The following is a 16,821-nucleotide window of genomic DNA, read 5'->3' on the forward strand; positions in this document are numbered from 1 at the left end:
ATTTCATGCAACTTTATCTTTTGAATATACTTTTTCTGCTGTTTACTGTACAGTGCCATGAAAAATTATGTGCTTCCTGATTTCCTCTGTTATTGCATATTTGTCACTTTGTATGGTTTCAGGACTTTTAGACAAAATGCAATATTAGGCAAAGGGAACCTGAGTACAGAAACACATTTAAAATTTTATTTTAAATGAATATTTAATTAGTTTTATAAAAAACACCCATATTTATTATTCTTGATAAAAATGTTACAGAATATATTTTCCTAGCTATATGTTTCTGCACTTTTAGAAACATTGCACATGTGAAACATATTGCATGCAGACATTGGCAGGTGGAGAAAGCATGACCATCCTCAGAATTATTTTTTAATTGTTTTGGATTTTGGTGATGAGTATAATATCAGTCTATTTTTTTCCACTACATTTATTAGATTTGTCTGTCTGAACTTAATTCCCACCTTGCTGTGGACAAGTGAAAAACAAGAATATGAAGGAACGCATTCTAAGAGTGCTATAGTAATCATATATCAAACAATATTTATTTCCTTTCCAAACCATGCAGGCCACTTTCAGTTTGATAACATACAGAAAGCATGCTTTTTAAGACCTTTACTGTTTCCTTTTAGTAAAGGTCAGTAAGCAAATTAACGGGCACTGCACAGTACAGGACGCCACAAGGCAAATTCCAATCTCATTGAGAGGAGCAGAGAAATGGCCCTTCCGTGCAATTTGCAGTGAGTGTCAGCAAGCCCAGATGGAGTGAATTCAATTTAGGCACTATACTGCAACATTCTCATACATTATCTTTATTGCATTTCTCCTGCATCACAGTGACCATTCCAGAGCACTGCGCTGCGTGGTGTGCTGGTCATAACAGCGATAAAGCCAGTGCATGGAGAGCTGAGCGTGGGGATGGGGTAGCATAAAGTAAAAGGCTCAAAGCCTTTGCATTCTCTCAGACATTACTGTGAGATGTGACTCTTTCTGAGCCTCATGACAAACGGAAAGTCCATATCCCAGCACGTGTTTCATTAAATCTGGAATCTAATGGCGACAGGTTAACTGATAGTCTCTGAGAGTAGGTGATTTGTTGCTAATTGGTGTTTGTTTGGAAGTCATTACCCACTGTCAGACCGGTCTGACAGAAGAATGACTTTACTCTTTAGTCCAGAGCGACTTAGAATGCGGGGTGTAGAAATGCAGAAACAGAAATATTTAAGAGGTTTTCAGTACTGGGGACTGGATTTCTCAACAGCTGCCATAGGCGTTATCTGTCACTCATGTTTGAGAAAACCTGTTGGGTTTTACTACATACTGTCAAATGGGCTCAAGGGTAAACAATGGAGTGAAACCTGTGGATCATATTGATTATTTGAGAAGCATGTGCACAGGAGGTTAATTTAACATTGGTGTTACATAGCATACAGTCAGTAACCTGGAAGGCACATTCTTGCTATGCAGCCCATTTGGGATTGTTTACAGTACATCCAGAGATATTAAGAAACATAAACTTGCTGGGCCAAAAGCCAAAAATCAGGAGAAAACAAAACCAGGAGAAAATAGAGATAGAGAACAAGCCCAGGACTACAGTGCTCGTGTTGTTGCTCTACCATCGGACAGCCTACCTTGCGCAAACTCAGTTGACTCCGCCCCTCAAGATTTACAGCCGTAGGCCTGTGCCATACCTGTCACTCATAATAGGGTCATGGACAGTTCCTCATGTTATAGGCCAGATCAGTATTGTTAACTGGGCTCAAAAACAAGATGTAAATTTGTTGAAATACACCAATGAAAGTGTGTTGGGAGTTTATCGGCATGTTGCTATGGCAGGCTGGCGTTGAGTCAAAGCATGGTTCTTGAGTGCCTTATCTACTCTTTGTTTTACCCTTCATTGCCCTCCCCCATTACCTTTTTACAGCTTCTAATTTTTACTGGAGTCTGATGAATGGAAGCGGTGGCAGCATAAACCAATAACCAGGCCAACTGGTTAATTTCCAGAACAAGCAGGGTTTTGGTCTGCCCGTCATTTCCCTTCTCAGTCTCACTCTATTCATACAGTTTCATTCCGCCATCCTTTGGAAATGATGAAAGAGAAAAAAAAATGAAACATCATTATGTCATCAGGCTTCAGCCAGTGTACATTATGTCAGAATTAAAAAAAAAAACAATGTAAATGCTGCGTTCTGGTGCGCACACAGCAATGCCACGGCTATAGTGCTGCTTCAGGGTACTTTTAGAGCAGCATTTGTATGATGCATTAGAACTGAGTGCTAGATATGCAGGAGAGATGAATCTCGTCTGTATTTGCTTTCCCCCCAAACCTTAACTTATTAGGTCTGTTAGGAAGGGACCGGATTGCATACATTTAGTCCAGCAGAGACTGCCCTGATCCATCATGCTCTTCTCCTTCCTGCCTGGGTGGATGGTTTGTGTATGCTTGGGCAGGAGGTGCAAAGTCAGAATTCCTTGGCCTTGCAAAAACCAAAGGTCCAAATATAACACTTAGACATAAGAGTCTATGAAAACCAGACAGCAAACTGTGAACTATTTACTCTAAAGCAAGGCAAGTGAGAAATCATCGTAATATGTGCTGGCAGTGGCTAGCGTGCACTTCCTTACCTCTGTGTGAGATGGCACCCTGTCTTCCCCTGGTGATCCCTGAGCTCTTCACCATATTAAAAATAAACATTTGAAAATTTCTGAACATCTGCTTCCCCAGATTGTGTTTTTCTTCCACTGTAAGTATCATCTGCAGTTTTGAAATTTAATGATGTACCATTAGCTTGAAATTTTCGTGAAGATTACAGAAGCCCAAAGAACTCCCCAATTTGTCATGGAATGAATAGATAACACAACAATAGCAATGATTAAAAATTAAACACACAAATTGAAATATTGGCTGTGTTTACCTTTCTGCAGTCTGTAGCTATCTTCACAGTCGTTGATGTGTGTGCCCATTTTTGGAATCTCCCTCAAGTTTATTGTATTTCTTGGAAAACATGTTTAAAGAAAGTCTTCCTTTATTAACTCAGCTGGATATTGGAAAAACATAAACACATGTGAATTTATAAGTATTATTTTTAATATACTGGAGAATGTTGCTTGTTTTCAAAGTGATGACTTCAACAATAATAAAGTCTCTTTATTGGAGTGTAGAGGCTGGGTTCACTAATACTGATTTATAAATCATGTTAAATTTGAAATGATTCAGATGTTTTGTCATAAGCGTCTGATTTTTTGTACAAAAATGGTTTAAAACTGCCGATAATTTCCTGCTCGCTGCCCTTATGTCTCATCCACCTGTTCATCAAAGTTATAAAGCATGTCATTGAAGTAACTAGTTAGATGTACGTGTAATACAAATTTTCTGCAGGTTTTACAGAGCCGCAGAAGTTTACTGTTTTTGTCATTTACTTCTTAATAATGTCATTTTCTTAGAAGTGGGAAAACCAGACACAGGGTCTAAGATCATTCTGTTTTTAACCAAAACAACTGTCCAGTACTGTGTCTGGAATGCTACTCTGGAGCTGTGGCACAGGGAGACCAACGCTAACATTGTGCTCTCATTAGCACACTGGGGCTGAACAGAGCAGTGGACTGTTACACCGTGACTGGGAAGATAAATGCTAACTTTTGATGTGCAGTTCTTGTTTGGACCACATGCCTTTGAAGACGAACAACCAAAACAAACCTTTTTCATCTGAATAATGCAGTATAGACAAATTGGAAAAGAAAAAAAAAAAACAATAACAAAACCATGCAGCACTGTCTTGCGTTTTCTTCTGTTAGTGACTAGAATTGGATTATGTGAATGTGTCCCTAGCATGGGTCAGATGCTACAGTAGAGTGGAGTGGAGGATGGCATCTGCTTACAAGATGAGGGTTAGGGGGTGCCTGGGAAGCTGGGATATACCAGTGGCTGATTCAAGGTAGTGATTGCAATGAGTTTTCATATGGAGCAGAGTTTTGCTCATAGTGAACCATCCTGGAGCCAGACACTTCTGGACCGGAAAGATGATGACATAGAAGTCAGGGCCTACAACGCTGTATCCTGGACAGTGCGACTGTACATTCATTTATCAGTTGCTCTTTTCTAGAGCGCCTTAGGACGTTTAGCACAACTGAATGCTAAAGGCGGCTTGACCATTATAGTAATAACAAAATGTTTGAATGTCATACACCCATTTAGGTCCTTGTTGATTGACCTGGTGTTGACTGATATATATGGCAAGGGGGGTTAATCCAAATGATGTCAGTGATTATTATGTTGATGCTGTTGATTGCATTACAAACACAAACCAAGTCTTTACCAAGTTCCAGTGTAGCATGCAACTTTAAACAGATAATGAGCAAGCATTTCCTCATGATGCATTCCCTTATGATTTGAGTAGTATGAAGCTTACCCCTGATGTTGAATTAGCTTGGATCCAATTTTGGTCCTGATTCTTAGCACTCAAACAAGCGAGGCCCTCTGAGGAATTTCAAACTGAAACGGGAGGAAACCCTTGGGTTTCAGAGGATCTTATAAACTCCCTACACTCTCTGGGCAAAAGCTTATCAATATAATTCAGTCAAGCTATTTCTGGTTCAGCTCAGTTCTTAAACTGTGCTATTGTCCATTTTCATGTCACTGTCTGGCTCTGGTTTCATGCCACTGTCTGGTTATTACATACTTTATGTACTATAAGGAAAACATTTTATATTTGTTTTTAATTACTGTGGTTGCACTTTCCCTCATTTTTACCACCAAATGCAAGATATCAATTAGCAACTTGTGGGCAGAGTTCCACGATACTCTTCCTAAACAAAGCGCATGTTTAGAAAGCTTTATTACGATGGAAAATTAATATTGTAGAAGAACTTTACATTCAAGGAAACAGGGCCCTCAGATTCAAATGCAAGCGACATTGCTACTTATACATAGTGAAAAAACAGATTAGCTTTTGGCACCACTGCTCAACAATATGCTATGGTAAAGGCTTTTAAAACACTAACACCATAATAATAACAGCATTTCTGATTGCGCCTGGAGATTGTCTTTATTAATGAATTTGTGTTATGCGAAGTTGTTCTTGTGGCTGTTTCCAGCTACAGTTGTGTAAACGTAATTGACATATCGATATGATTACACCTTTAATCTTCGTAAAGGTCAATGACTCATTAATGATGTCTGATCTTTCTGAAGAAACCAGGCAACTGCAAAGCAAGCCGGGTTCTTAATCCAGAATGGGTTTAATGCATGACCTTTACCTAGTGCACTGTAGACACAGTGGAAGCGCCCTGTCTGAAATGAAGATCTGTTCCACGTGCTAAGAGGCTCAACTGGGTAATGGGGAAAAACAAGTGCTATTCCTTGTCTGAAATTCCTGTGGGTATGTGCTTTTGAGGACAGGGACCTTCTCCATAAACCATTAATGGCGTGAGCAAACACACTTTAAAGATGCCATGAGTCACAGTGGCAGTTAAATAAATCACTACCACTAATCTAAGCTCAGGGGATTTGCATTCAGACTATTGATTACTTGAGTGTTTTTAGACAGAATTCTGTTTGTGGTTTTTCTTTCACTTAAAGAGATGTTATACTTTTTTTGTAATTCTAGCATGGAAGTTGTTTTGTGGCTGCCAGTCTTATATTAGGCAAATTTTTTCAGATGAATGACATTTGCTTATTTGTTTCACGAAGTTAGGACGGTGGCCAGTAGACAAAGCAAAAAAAGACTGAATTTCCATCTGAGCTTCACAGATCGACATCAAAAACTGAAGCGTGCTATCTCTCCCACATTTATCTGTTGGCCCACATATATAAAATGAAACTAAATACTGGAAGTCACTGGCTTCTTCCTGAAGATTTGGAATTCAGAATCTCTGAAGATAATGGACTGTAAAATTTTTGGGGGTGTGAAATTGTAAAAAAAAAAAAAAAAACATTGGGTCAATTAGACACTATGCTGGAAGCTGCATTGTTCCAGTGGAAGTATATTACATACAATAATACATTAACAAGACATGTTACCTCCCCGTAGTAGTAACTTTGACATCCAAAATCTGCTTTTCGTTATGGGAAAAGACCCCCTCCCCCCCTGCATAAATGTGGAAAAAACACCCTCTGGGAGTTTTACCTCATTATGGTTTTACTGAAAGTGCAAACCAACTCCATGTCAGTGGATACTGTGTAGATTGTCAGGTTAAACGTTGATGGATTTTGATGGATTACTCACAGCTTGCTCATTGTTAGGCTTAGCAGTGAGCTGCTCATTGAGCACAGATGCTTATTTGTCTTTATGAAGCTGGAAGCTAATGCTCAAGGAATTAGTGTAAATCAAACTCGATTGACAGCTGCCTTACTCTTTTAGGTTGTAAGTGTAGGTTTGAGGTTTTTTTCCTTGCAAAATCACTTTTGTTTTCTTTTGAATTGAAGGGGTGGGACCACACCGCAATCACAAATCCACAAAAGGTACCCTTACTGAAGCTGTAAGGCACTTTAGACACTTTCTCTGGGAATATGTGCCGTGTGCATCTGTCATTTGAATGAGGTAAATGGAGGTTTTGACAAAACTAGGACAACACTGTAGATCAGACAGTGTAATCATCTGTCATTTGCATTCCCTGTCCACTTTGTTAACCCCTGGTCATTACTGCAAATGAAAAAAGTTCTTATTTTACCAACCTGTTAAATAAAGACAAACACTGGTTTGCAGTTATTGTGAGCTTTTTTGTGCGTTGGCCTACATATTTATTTTCTGTTTTGTGTGTAAATAACAAAAATAAATAAATATTCTAGTATTGAATGCATATAAGTACAAGTGCCTTGCACTGATTAGGTCATGCCATTATTTTAAATGAATCCAAATTGCGGATTGCTGTGGTTTCAGTTAAATATTTTTTTTGAATGACCAGAGATTGTGTTATTGCAATGTTCCTTGCAAGCCTTTTCTCACAGAATCAGTTGCCATTTAAGGCTCAGATGTGATACTGTGCCGAGACCACTCTGACAAGCTTGACAATTGTTGAATTCATACCAACGGTGCACTCAACACAACTAGCCTGATTCATTCTTCCTTTTGTTAGATGTGCTGCAAGTGCAGTCTGACATTTATATATCTGGGAGCTAGAGAGTTTGAAAGGGTAGTCGAAAAGGACGGAGACTTAGACTGAGTTTATCCCTCTAGAGGCACTTGGCTAAAGAATGGCCTTTTATTGGTCTGCACTAGCATATGGTATTTCATCAACAGATGAGTCATTGTAAAAGCATAATTATAAGCATGGCCGCGGCATGGTCCTGTAGGTATGGTTTTGAAACTTGATTATTGGGGCGGAATTATTGGATTCATTTTGCTTCAGTGTGGAGTTAGTATCTGTTTTCTGGAGGACTACATGGCACCTGTTGGATTACATTTTAGTACATTGGGTTTATTTCCCAACATTATTCACCCTGAACTATTTTTTTTCCATAATGACTGCTATAGTGATACACAACCTCAGGGGCTGAATGTGGACTTGGTCCAACATTGTTAGGTAGACATTGTTTCAGTATGTGCATTTTTATGCATGGAACATCAGCATTCCAAAATGTTCTGTAACATATATCTCTCGAAAATGCAGGCTGGCTTATTGTACTGTGAAATATGGCATACTCATATTGTAAATTGTTGTGATGCATTGTGTTCAGTGCTCTGTAATTTCTGTGAAAAATTAAGTCTTCTTTGAGCAGACCCAGTATCGGAACACATCGGTGCAACAAGCCATAGACTTCAGGGAAAACCGTCCATAGAAGTAACACCAACACACTTAATCGCAAGTATAATCGCAATATCAAGTCAAATAATTGGAAGAATCAACCTGTCTGAGCTATAAGTGTACGTCCATTTTAAATGATTTTTTTATTTTTGGATTCAATTAATGCAAAGCGGTTCAGAGAAAGCTGTGTAAAGAGACGAAAGACACATTCTGCTCTTGGCAAAATAAGGGCCAGTTTATAAGCACTGTGAAAAAGTACACTGGAGCCCTTGCTTCCAATTAGAGGGACAAAAAAAGTAATAGTAATGACAGCAGTGAGCAGAATTGCTAACGGAGTAGAAAGAAAACATGAGTTAATTGCTGGAAGCACTGAGGGTCACTGGCTGATTTAACCCCAGCCTCGGATGAGAACTAGCAAAGCACACACGATTCTGCTCCAGTGAATTTCTGTTGCATCCAGAATGGTGATGTGGAAAATTATAGCAGGGCACAGGGCTGTCAGAGAGGTCAGATTCTCTCTGTGCAAAAGGTCCTGATTAGGTTCTGGGATTAAGAAGCTCCAATCTCCAGTGGTCATGGGAGACGGGCGATTCCACACGGCGCCCGGACGTGCCGTCCTGTAGCCATCCCACGGAAAAATCTGGCCATAACGCACGAGAATGTGAAATGTTACTCTTGCTTCCTGTATCGGCTTGCAGCAGACAAATCGCTCCAGTGAGTCAACCTCACTCACCCTCCCAGTGAAGAGGCACAAAATATCTGAATAATGGCAGCTGGTGTGCTGCTTTCAGCAATCGTTTCTGTATTGCTTAGCCCTAAAAGTGGGGCTCATTTAGTGCTCCAGTAACGATGATGGCTGTGCGCTCTGAATTTCTTCCATAAGGAATTTGATCCATAATGGTGAGATAGACAGAGAGTGTGAAAAGGGAAGAGGTGCCGAATGTTTTCAGTGAAAACGAAAAAAAAAAAAAAAACTGGCTACTGCATTCTACCTTTTTTCTTGCCCCAGCTCATATTTATAGCCCCAAATCAGCGTCGGTTTATTGCATAGACATCTTTGTACTGTTCAACGGATCAAAAGTCAAACACTTAATTACATGTTATGCAACTGCGAAAGTGCTGAAATGACTACTGAAAACATTTCTCTTGAACAACGTTCACTGAGTAGGGACGTTCTAATAGTTAAATATCAGCTGAGATTAAATATATATAAAAAAGGAAAATTACATAGGATGATGCAACGTTAAATAAATCTTTAAGTAGCCTACTTTTGCAGCCTTTGAGCTATTTGCACTTGAAATGAATAGTAAAAGCCTGTGGGACTTGTAATGTAATTTACAGTCCGTCCGTTCTTCCTTTTTTCTTGGTAATTCAATGCAGAGTGAAGGAATTCTCCAGACATCCTCCAACTTTCCCAAGAATCACTGGACACTTAAGTAAAGTAGAGGTTTCTGAACTGTCCTCCAGGCTGAGAAATGGACCTGTCCTTTAAATTGTACAAGCAATTTTAGCTGGAAATGGCATTTGAAAGTGATTTGTGTCAGACGGAGGCAGATCTTCCAATGGTCGTGTTTTGTCTTTGAAATGGGAATAGATTGCCCTTCTAAGGCAAGCCCCATGTCACACATTATGAGAAAACCTGAGCGGGCTCAGTGATATTTGCCCACTCATTTCTCTCTCTCTTTGGACCTCAGATTCTAATCATTGGCATTTGAATAAAAAAAATAAAAATAGCAGGGCCATCTTAAAACATCTCACACTGTCTGACCCCTGGATGACCAGCCCCTTTCATTATGCCGTGAGCCAGGAAAGAGCATTGTCATTCATACTCTATGCATTTTGGAATTTATGGCAGCATTTAAGGGCACGGCAGGTTGGACTGTGTACCAGGGATGGGGTGTGGTGTGTCATAAACTGGGTTCAGCCTTTGACCTGCTTCAGTGCCTTGGCCTGCTGCTATCGCGCCCCTGCAGCGAACAGACTGAGCACGCTCAGCACTCCAGGCTCCATCTGTCTGCTCGGGGGTGCCGGGAAATCACCTGTGACTGCTCTGCCCAGTCTGGGGAAGCACAGGGACACCCTGCTGCTGCACACGGACAGAGAAAGAAACTGAACTGCCGTTCAGTTAGTTACTACTACTTGTTTTTCTGTGTATGTTACTCATTTGTTCAGGTTTTCTGGTTTCACATGATTTTCTTGAGGAAAATTTACTAACGTTTTTGGAGACATTGCTAACTTTCTTTAAGTAGAAGCAAGACTTTCTCTCTTGGTCTCTCTACCTCTCTCTTTCTCTCTCTAATTCTCTCATTCTCATATATTTTTGGGTGATGGTCATGGAAAGACCATCGTCTTACAGGAGAATATGATTAACAAGGAACTACATGAAACCTGCTGCTGCACATTTATTTATTTGAATTAGAAACACATTTTGAAATTAATGGGGTGGCAAATTTAGTGTGGTACCGTGCATTTTAATCAGTGCATTGCATTGTCCCAGAAGTCTCCTTGGAACAAGGACAAACTGTGACCTAAATACAAAGGATTGTTGACAAGCAAGTGCGTCATTTGCCTGCAGAAAATGTGGAAAAATTAAAAATTAAATTCTAAAGAAATCAAAAAATGCTAGAAATTATATTTCAATGAAGATTAAAAGCAACCTCACCAGGAAAACTAACCTTCATCTCTAAATATAGAATTCTGCACAATATGCTCTCATTTTAATGCACTGCTTTTTTTCTTCCTCTGTCCTTTCTCACAGTCCTCTTATCCTCTATGTGAAGCATAAACACCTGTGAAAATCAATCAAGCAGACCACCCTCTCATTTCTAATGGCTATTAGACACCTTATTCTGAAGAACCTCACTGTAGAGATTAGAATCACAATCACCACTAAACACAAACACTTAATCTATTGTCCCTTGAAGTGCTAACGCATAAAAGGAAGGCTCTTGTTGATTGCATAAGCTTAGTTAACAAAAGGGTGCCTGAAATGGCTGAATTGAGGGGAGTATTCACATAATGGGGCGACATAGCTCAGGAGGTAAGAGCAGTTGTCTGGCAGTCGGAGGGTTGCCGATTCGCCCTGGGCATGTCGAAGTGTCCCTGAGCAAGACACCTAACCCCTGATTGCTCCCAACAAGCTGGTTGGTACCTTGCATGGCAGCCTTTCACGTTGGTGTGTGAGTGTGTGTGTGAATGGGTGAATGAGAGGCCTCAATTGTGAAGTGCTTTGGATAAAAGCGCTATATAAATGCAGTCCATTTACCATTTTAAAATGTGTATTTACAGTAAAGAAAGGGAAGTATCTGATTGGATGGCTTGTATTATCAGTGTACAGCATGCTGAAGTCTGCAGTTCTAAAGTGGTCCCTGCATCACTGTCTTTGTGGTACTTGTAAGAGGTTAAGGCAGTGGTGACCAACGCTGTTCCTGGAAAAGAGCTCTGTCATCCTGTAGGTTTTCATTTCAACATTAATGTAGCACACCTGACACTACTAATTAGCAGGTCGACAAGATGTCTAGCTTTCGAATTAAGTGTGCTTAGTAAATTCAAAACAATGAAACAGTTTCAGTTTCATATCAACTCCTTTCACTTAAAATGTTTTATTTTTTATTTTTTTAGTTTCAAATTTTATCAACCAACTTTTGGCCTTGTTTTGGAGTTTTAGAGTGGGGTGAGGTTTAGAAGAGAAGGGCATGATGGGGTATGGTATCCACTGAATGACAGTATATGTCATCCAAACCTCAGAAACTAGGCTATTGACTGGGAGCATTGTCAACACGCTACTGTAACTTTTTCACATTTATTGACTTAATTTGGTTATCATACTGTGGCACATGGGTTGAAAACTATTGTCTGAATTATTCAGTCTGGTATTTATGATTTAATTCCACTCCTGGGGCAGATAGTCAATTGTCTCCTTTATCCTGAAGCTTAAACAGTTTAAGACAGTGGCTGAGGTTTGCTTCTTTATCCTTGTGGATAAGTTCATCAGAACATTATCTCCATATATTTGTCTCTAACGTCTCTGACTTCTTTGAAGTCCCAAATATGATGTGCTTGAAAACTGAATTAACAAGGATATGGGTATTAGAACTGGGGATATTTAGTTATTTTGACAACTAAAGCTGAAAATGGAAAGTGTGTATTAGAACACTTGAATGCACAGTGATTTCCTTAATTGGTGCAGGGTATGCAGTCCGTGTAAATAACGGTTCTCCATGTGGACGTCTGAATGAGAACATGAAAGGCACAAAACGTTTGCTTGTTTTTCTGTCTTATCTTGCAACTACTAGGCACATCTATAGAAACAAATTCAGAGCAGTACCAAACTCCAAAATAAATCCTGTTTTACCTTTTCCGCAGTAGGCATAGCAGGAGATCACTTGGCTATAATTGACGGCTTGGAACCAGAAGGGTGTGTGTGGCATTTGGAAAACTTCACAGGAGAGCCAAAAGCAATGATCACCTATCATCTGAGTGAATATTTCTGAGGAGAACAGTGAAAACAGCATTGAATCAACAGCAGAGGCCATGTTCAATGAAGGACTTGATCCCATTTTATATCGGTGAGCATCTAAATACATTCTCATAATATTTGTATTATTATTCAGTACTCTTATAAATAAGGAGCAGGCATACTGAATGACAATAAAAATACACTATATGACCAAATGTATCTGGACACACCTTGGTCTGGGGCTGTTTTTCATGGTTTGGGCTGGTCCACTTTTGTGACTTTGGCTGCATTGTATTTCAACCTAGTCCGCCTAGCACAGACACAAGCTATTTCCACTTCAAAAAAACAAACAAACAAAAAAAAAAACCTTTCAGGTTAGAAAAAAATACTTCCACTGTGTTCAAGTTTCTGTTACTTTATTTGAGTAATATGTGTAGTAATCTTCCAAGTCTCTTGGAAGACAAACTCCCAAGGGTTACCTTTCAGACGAGATCAAGTCAAAATGGTTCAAGAATAGCAGCCATTTTATTTTGGGCATGTCACTTACAGGCTTGCGTTAAAAGGGGGTGCTACTTCAGGGGTTAAACCATAACACTGGACCCACAAATGTGCATCAAAGAATTATTACTAACTGAACAACATTTTTACAATTAAATATAAAAAAAATGGAAAAATATTAAAATTATGGCAAGACAGTATCAAGGCAGCAAGAATTTCCTTGTCCTAATGTGTAAACAAGGGTGCAATTTTGTACACATACTGTGTACAGATAATACTGTACACAGTATTATCTCTGCATGAACACATTTCATTTTCAATCATCATTTCATGTAAATGTGTCCAATGCATTTCTCATCATTTTTTTCCTCGGTATGTTCCATTTTCAATTTCCATTCAGTTTAATTCACATTGTTGTGAGTCTGTGCATTGACCACATTCAAAGCCTCGTAGAATTTTACATATGACTGAGGAATACTCCCTTTCATGCACAGAGAAAACACGTCTTTTTTATTCAAGGCATTGATTCTGGGAACTCATTCATGGCTTTAAATGCAAAGTACTTCCTTACTACTTCCTTACTTGGGGACATATGAAAGGGAGCCTGTACAAAACTGTCTTTCTGTACAGTACAGTACTGCTGGATGTTCTTATTTTCAGGGTCATTTCAGTTCATGTTTTGTGAAAGTATTACTTGCCATAATTCAGTGTAATTAACTGTTCTTCATCAGTAAACACAGAACTTTCTGTAGGAGCAAAATGTGTCACAAGCTGTGGGCAGCAGCTTGAGTGTGCAGTTATAGCTCAGGACACTTGACCAGAGAGAGAGCAGGTGCTTGCCATGCCAAGCCATTTTCTACAGCTTGGGAACTTTATTCCCCATCCACACACACACACACACATACACACCTACACACACACACAAACACACACACACGAACACACACACCTACACACATGCACGCACACACACGCATGCACGCACAGGCACACACCCACACACACACACAGGCACACCACACACCTACACACACACGCGTACACACACACACGTACACACATACGCATAGATACACACACACAGCCACACACACACACGCACACACACTTGTAAAAAGTCAGTTATACATTCACCTCTAGAATGCATAAAAACATTGCTGTTTGCGTTTTTATCTGGAGTTGAACAAATGAATAATGTAAACCTTATTTTAGAATTCTCTTTAGAAAAAATATTCCATGATGCTCTCAAGATGCATTTCGTATTGCCACTGAAATGTCTGATCAGCAGCCGTATCTTGCTTAGTAACTATTTAATGAGAACAATATTTGCTGCCATATACAGTCAGACCCAGATTATTAGCACCCTTGATAAAGACGCACATACCATGAATAGAAACCACATGACAGCGTTACTGCAGTATATTGTAATTTTCCCACATGCAGCCCTGTGATTAGTACTTGGTGCAGCCTCCCCTTGCAAGGATAACAGCACTAACCCTTTTTCTATAATGTCTTATAAGGTTGGAGAACTCATAGATGCATTTAGAGCTTCATCTGCATGGAGGTGGTGTTTTATGGTTCATTTTAAGACTTGGTGGACTCTGCAGTTCTTGAACTGTGATTATTGGGTTCTTCTTCACTATCTTCCTCAATGTGCAACATGCACTTGTGTCTTCTTCCTGGAGACAGCACAAAGTTCTAGATGTTTTAAATTTTTTGCTTAGTGCTGTTTAATCAGTTATATATTTTGTACTCATTACCTGATTTGTGTAGGTCATCAACCACCTATCTGCTTTAATTTGACAATGCTTTGGCTTTCCCCATGGTGATGGATGACAAAGGAATTTAACTCGTGTGTTACCTCATTTTTATACCCTCCTGAAACAGGAAATGTTAGAAAACCACAGTATTTTTCCTAAATGCTGATATGCATTTATTTAAATTAAATTTTATTACAGATTAGACATTATTTAATTAAAAGGAATCTTTATGCGAGCCAATAATATTGACAATTATATACCAATAAAGCATATCATTTCCCATGTGTTTCCATGAACTCAAATATACTGAATTATTTGTGTTTTGCAATGTGTACAGGATTTTTGCTAATTTTCCTCAAGGGTGTTGATAATTGTGGACCTGGCTGTATCCAAAGGGGCATCCGAAGGTCAGCATGGGGTTTTAGATCCAGTGAGTTTAAATAATACAAAATGATTTGTGATTATGTGACACCACTAGCTGTAATTCTCTTGAATGGGTGGACAAATTAACAATATTATCAATAATTTAATGATTATTGTTTTCTTTCAATTATTCAATGTGAGGTCCAAATATTGCTATAGTACATACATACCGGGGAACAGAATTTTGTCACAGAATAATCTAATTAGCTTAGTAGTTCTTCAACAGCCAAACAAGTTGCCAAATATGGATAGTTGAGTGCATGTTCCAAATTCCATGTTGCGTGCTTCCTGCTGAAAGATGACATGAAAACAGATTGGATTGGTTAACATTTCCTCTTTGACTGGTTTGATTCCATGAGTGTGTAGTATTCTCTAAATAGTCTCTAAATGTTTTAGCAACCAGAGAGAGGATTTTCAAGTATGATTTAAAACTCACAAAACATTTCAGGCACAAGCAGCTCATTGGCTTGCCAGTGGGGACCCAAATGAAGGCCCGTTAGATTACATTTACACCTACAGATTGCTGCCACAGTCGTGCTGGAAAAGTGTGATTCAGCTCTTAACAAATTGTTATTTGCTGCAAACATAAAGGTTATGGTCAATTTGCGAACTAATACATTGACAATAGTACTCTCAGGTGTTTGATATGAATTTATTGTTTAATTATAATTGAACTGCAGACCCACGGCCTGTGTAATATGATTTTGAGGTCTTTCTAAATAAATTCACTGCTGAGGGAACATGGCAGCTAGTACAAGCTGGGCTATCAACTTAACTTTGTACAAGCTATCTGGAGCTACTGTTTGGTGTGCTGTTATTGTGACTTCCTCTTCAGCGAAACCTACAGGCTGGAGCCCGTATCCAAGGAGCAAGACTGGAGCTGGACTCTGCTGATAATTTAGGTCTTTCAGTCAGACGTTCTTCTGACCCGACCCGACCCCAGCTGACTGTGTGCATCTGTCGCCTTGTACTGCCTGCTGCCCTTTCCTTGCCCCTCCATTATACAAAAAAATACAAACCAAAAAGCATGTTTGTAAGGTCACCGTCCAGCTGTGAAGGGCGGCATGACACCAAGTGGCGTCGGCTGACATTTAACAGCTGGGCCAGCATATATAATTCACGCCCGTCCCCAGAAACTGCTTGTGAGATTTTGTGAAGTGGGCGAATATGACCGTTTCTGGTCCCTGGACATTTGTTAGCTGTTTACCTGAAGCTGCATGCTCTTTAGTCATTACTTAGGCTAGTTAAGTGCTTATTTATGATAAAAACCCACATTTTTCAGGATCAGTGGTATTTGCTTCTGCAAACAGCAGGTTGTTTTTTTGTTAATAATTGATGGTACCTGTTGAAGCTCAGTGGCTGCTCATGTCTACCAACCGAGAACAGGGGAACAGTGCTATCGCTACCCTGTTTTACATCAAGCTAATGTGTCACACAGAATTATTCAGTCATTTTATGTGAAATAATTTTCATTTCTGTTTGAAATTTGAAATGGCAGGCTTCCTCACTGTATATGCACTCTTTGCATTGAAGTCCAGTGAAAGAGCTTTTGGGAGTGATTTTAAGGCCACTATATAAGCAACAGTAAGACAAGCTCTGCGTGGTATTATGGGCAGGGATGTGCAGGATCCAGTACATCCCCCCTCTCAGTAACCTTTTCCCTCTGCTTGACTGACAGGGAGCCTGCATATCTATGGGCACATGAATCTGAGATTGTGGGGCCAGATGCCTGTGATGGACAATGCCAATGAGAGGTAAGAAACGGTGATTGCCGCCTGTCCATTGGCTACTGCTTTCTGTGAATGAAATGAATGGTTTCTAATGAAATAACTGGTACTGTGAGGTTTGCACTTTGAAGTTGTTTTTATTATATGGATGGTTCATAATCGGTTGGTCCTCAATAGGTTTCTAATCGTTATGTCTTTGACGGTGTAATTA

The 16,821-nt window shown here is 39.5% G+C and overlaps 1 protein-coding gene across 3 annotated transcripts in view; it reads left to right on the forward strand.

Annotated features, from left to right (window-relative positions):
• Nucleotides 1-16,821, forward strand: part of htr4 (5-hydroxytryptamine receptor 4) — a 115,424-nt gene that overhangs the window by 18,184 nt on the left and 80,419 nt on the right. For all 3 annotated transcript variants that reach the window (XM_064328052.1, XM_064328051.1, XM_064328053.1), the window contains exon 2: nt 16,562-16,637. In XM_064328052.1, the coding sequence (XP_064184122.1) occupies nt 16,562-16,637 (76 nt within the window). The remainder of the gene's footprint in view (nt 1-16,561; nt 16,638-16,821) is intronic.

The sequence above is a fragment of the Anguilla rostrata genome, chromosome 3, assembly GCF_018555375.3.
Source record: "Anguilla rostrata isolate EN2019 chromosome 3, ASM1855537v3, whole genome shotgun sequence".
Lineage (NCBI taxonomy): Eukaryota > Metazoa > Chordata > Actinopteri > Anguilliformes > Anguillidae > Anguilla > Anguilla rostrata.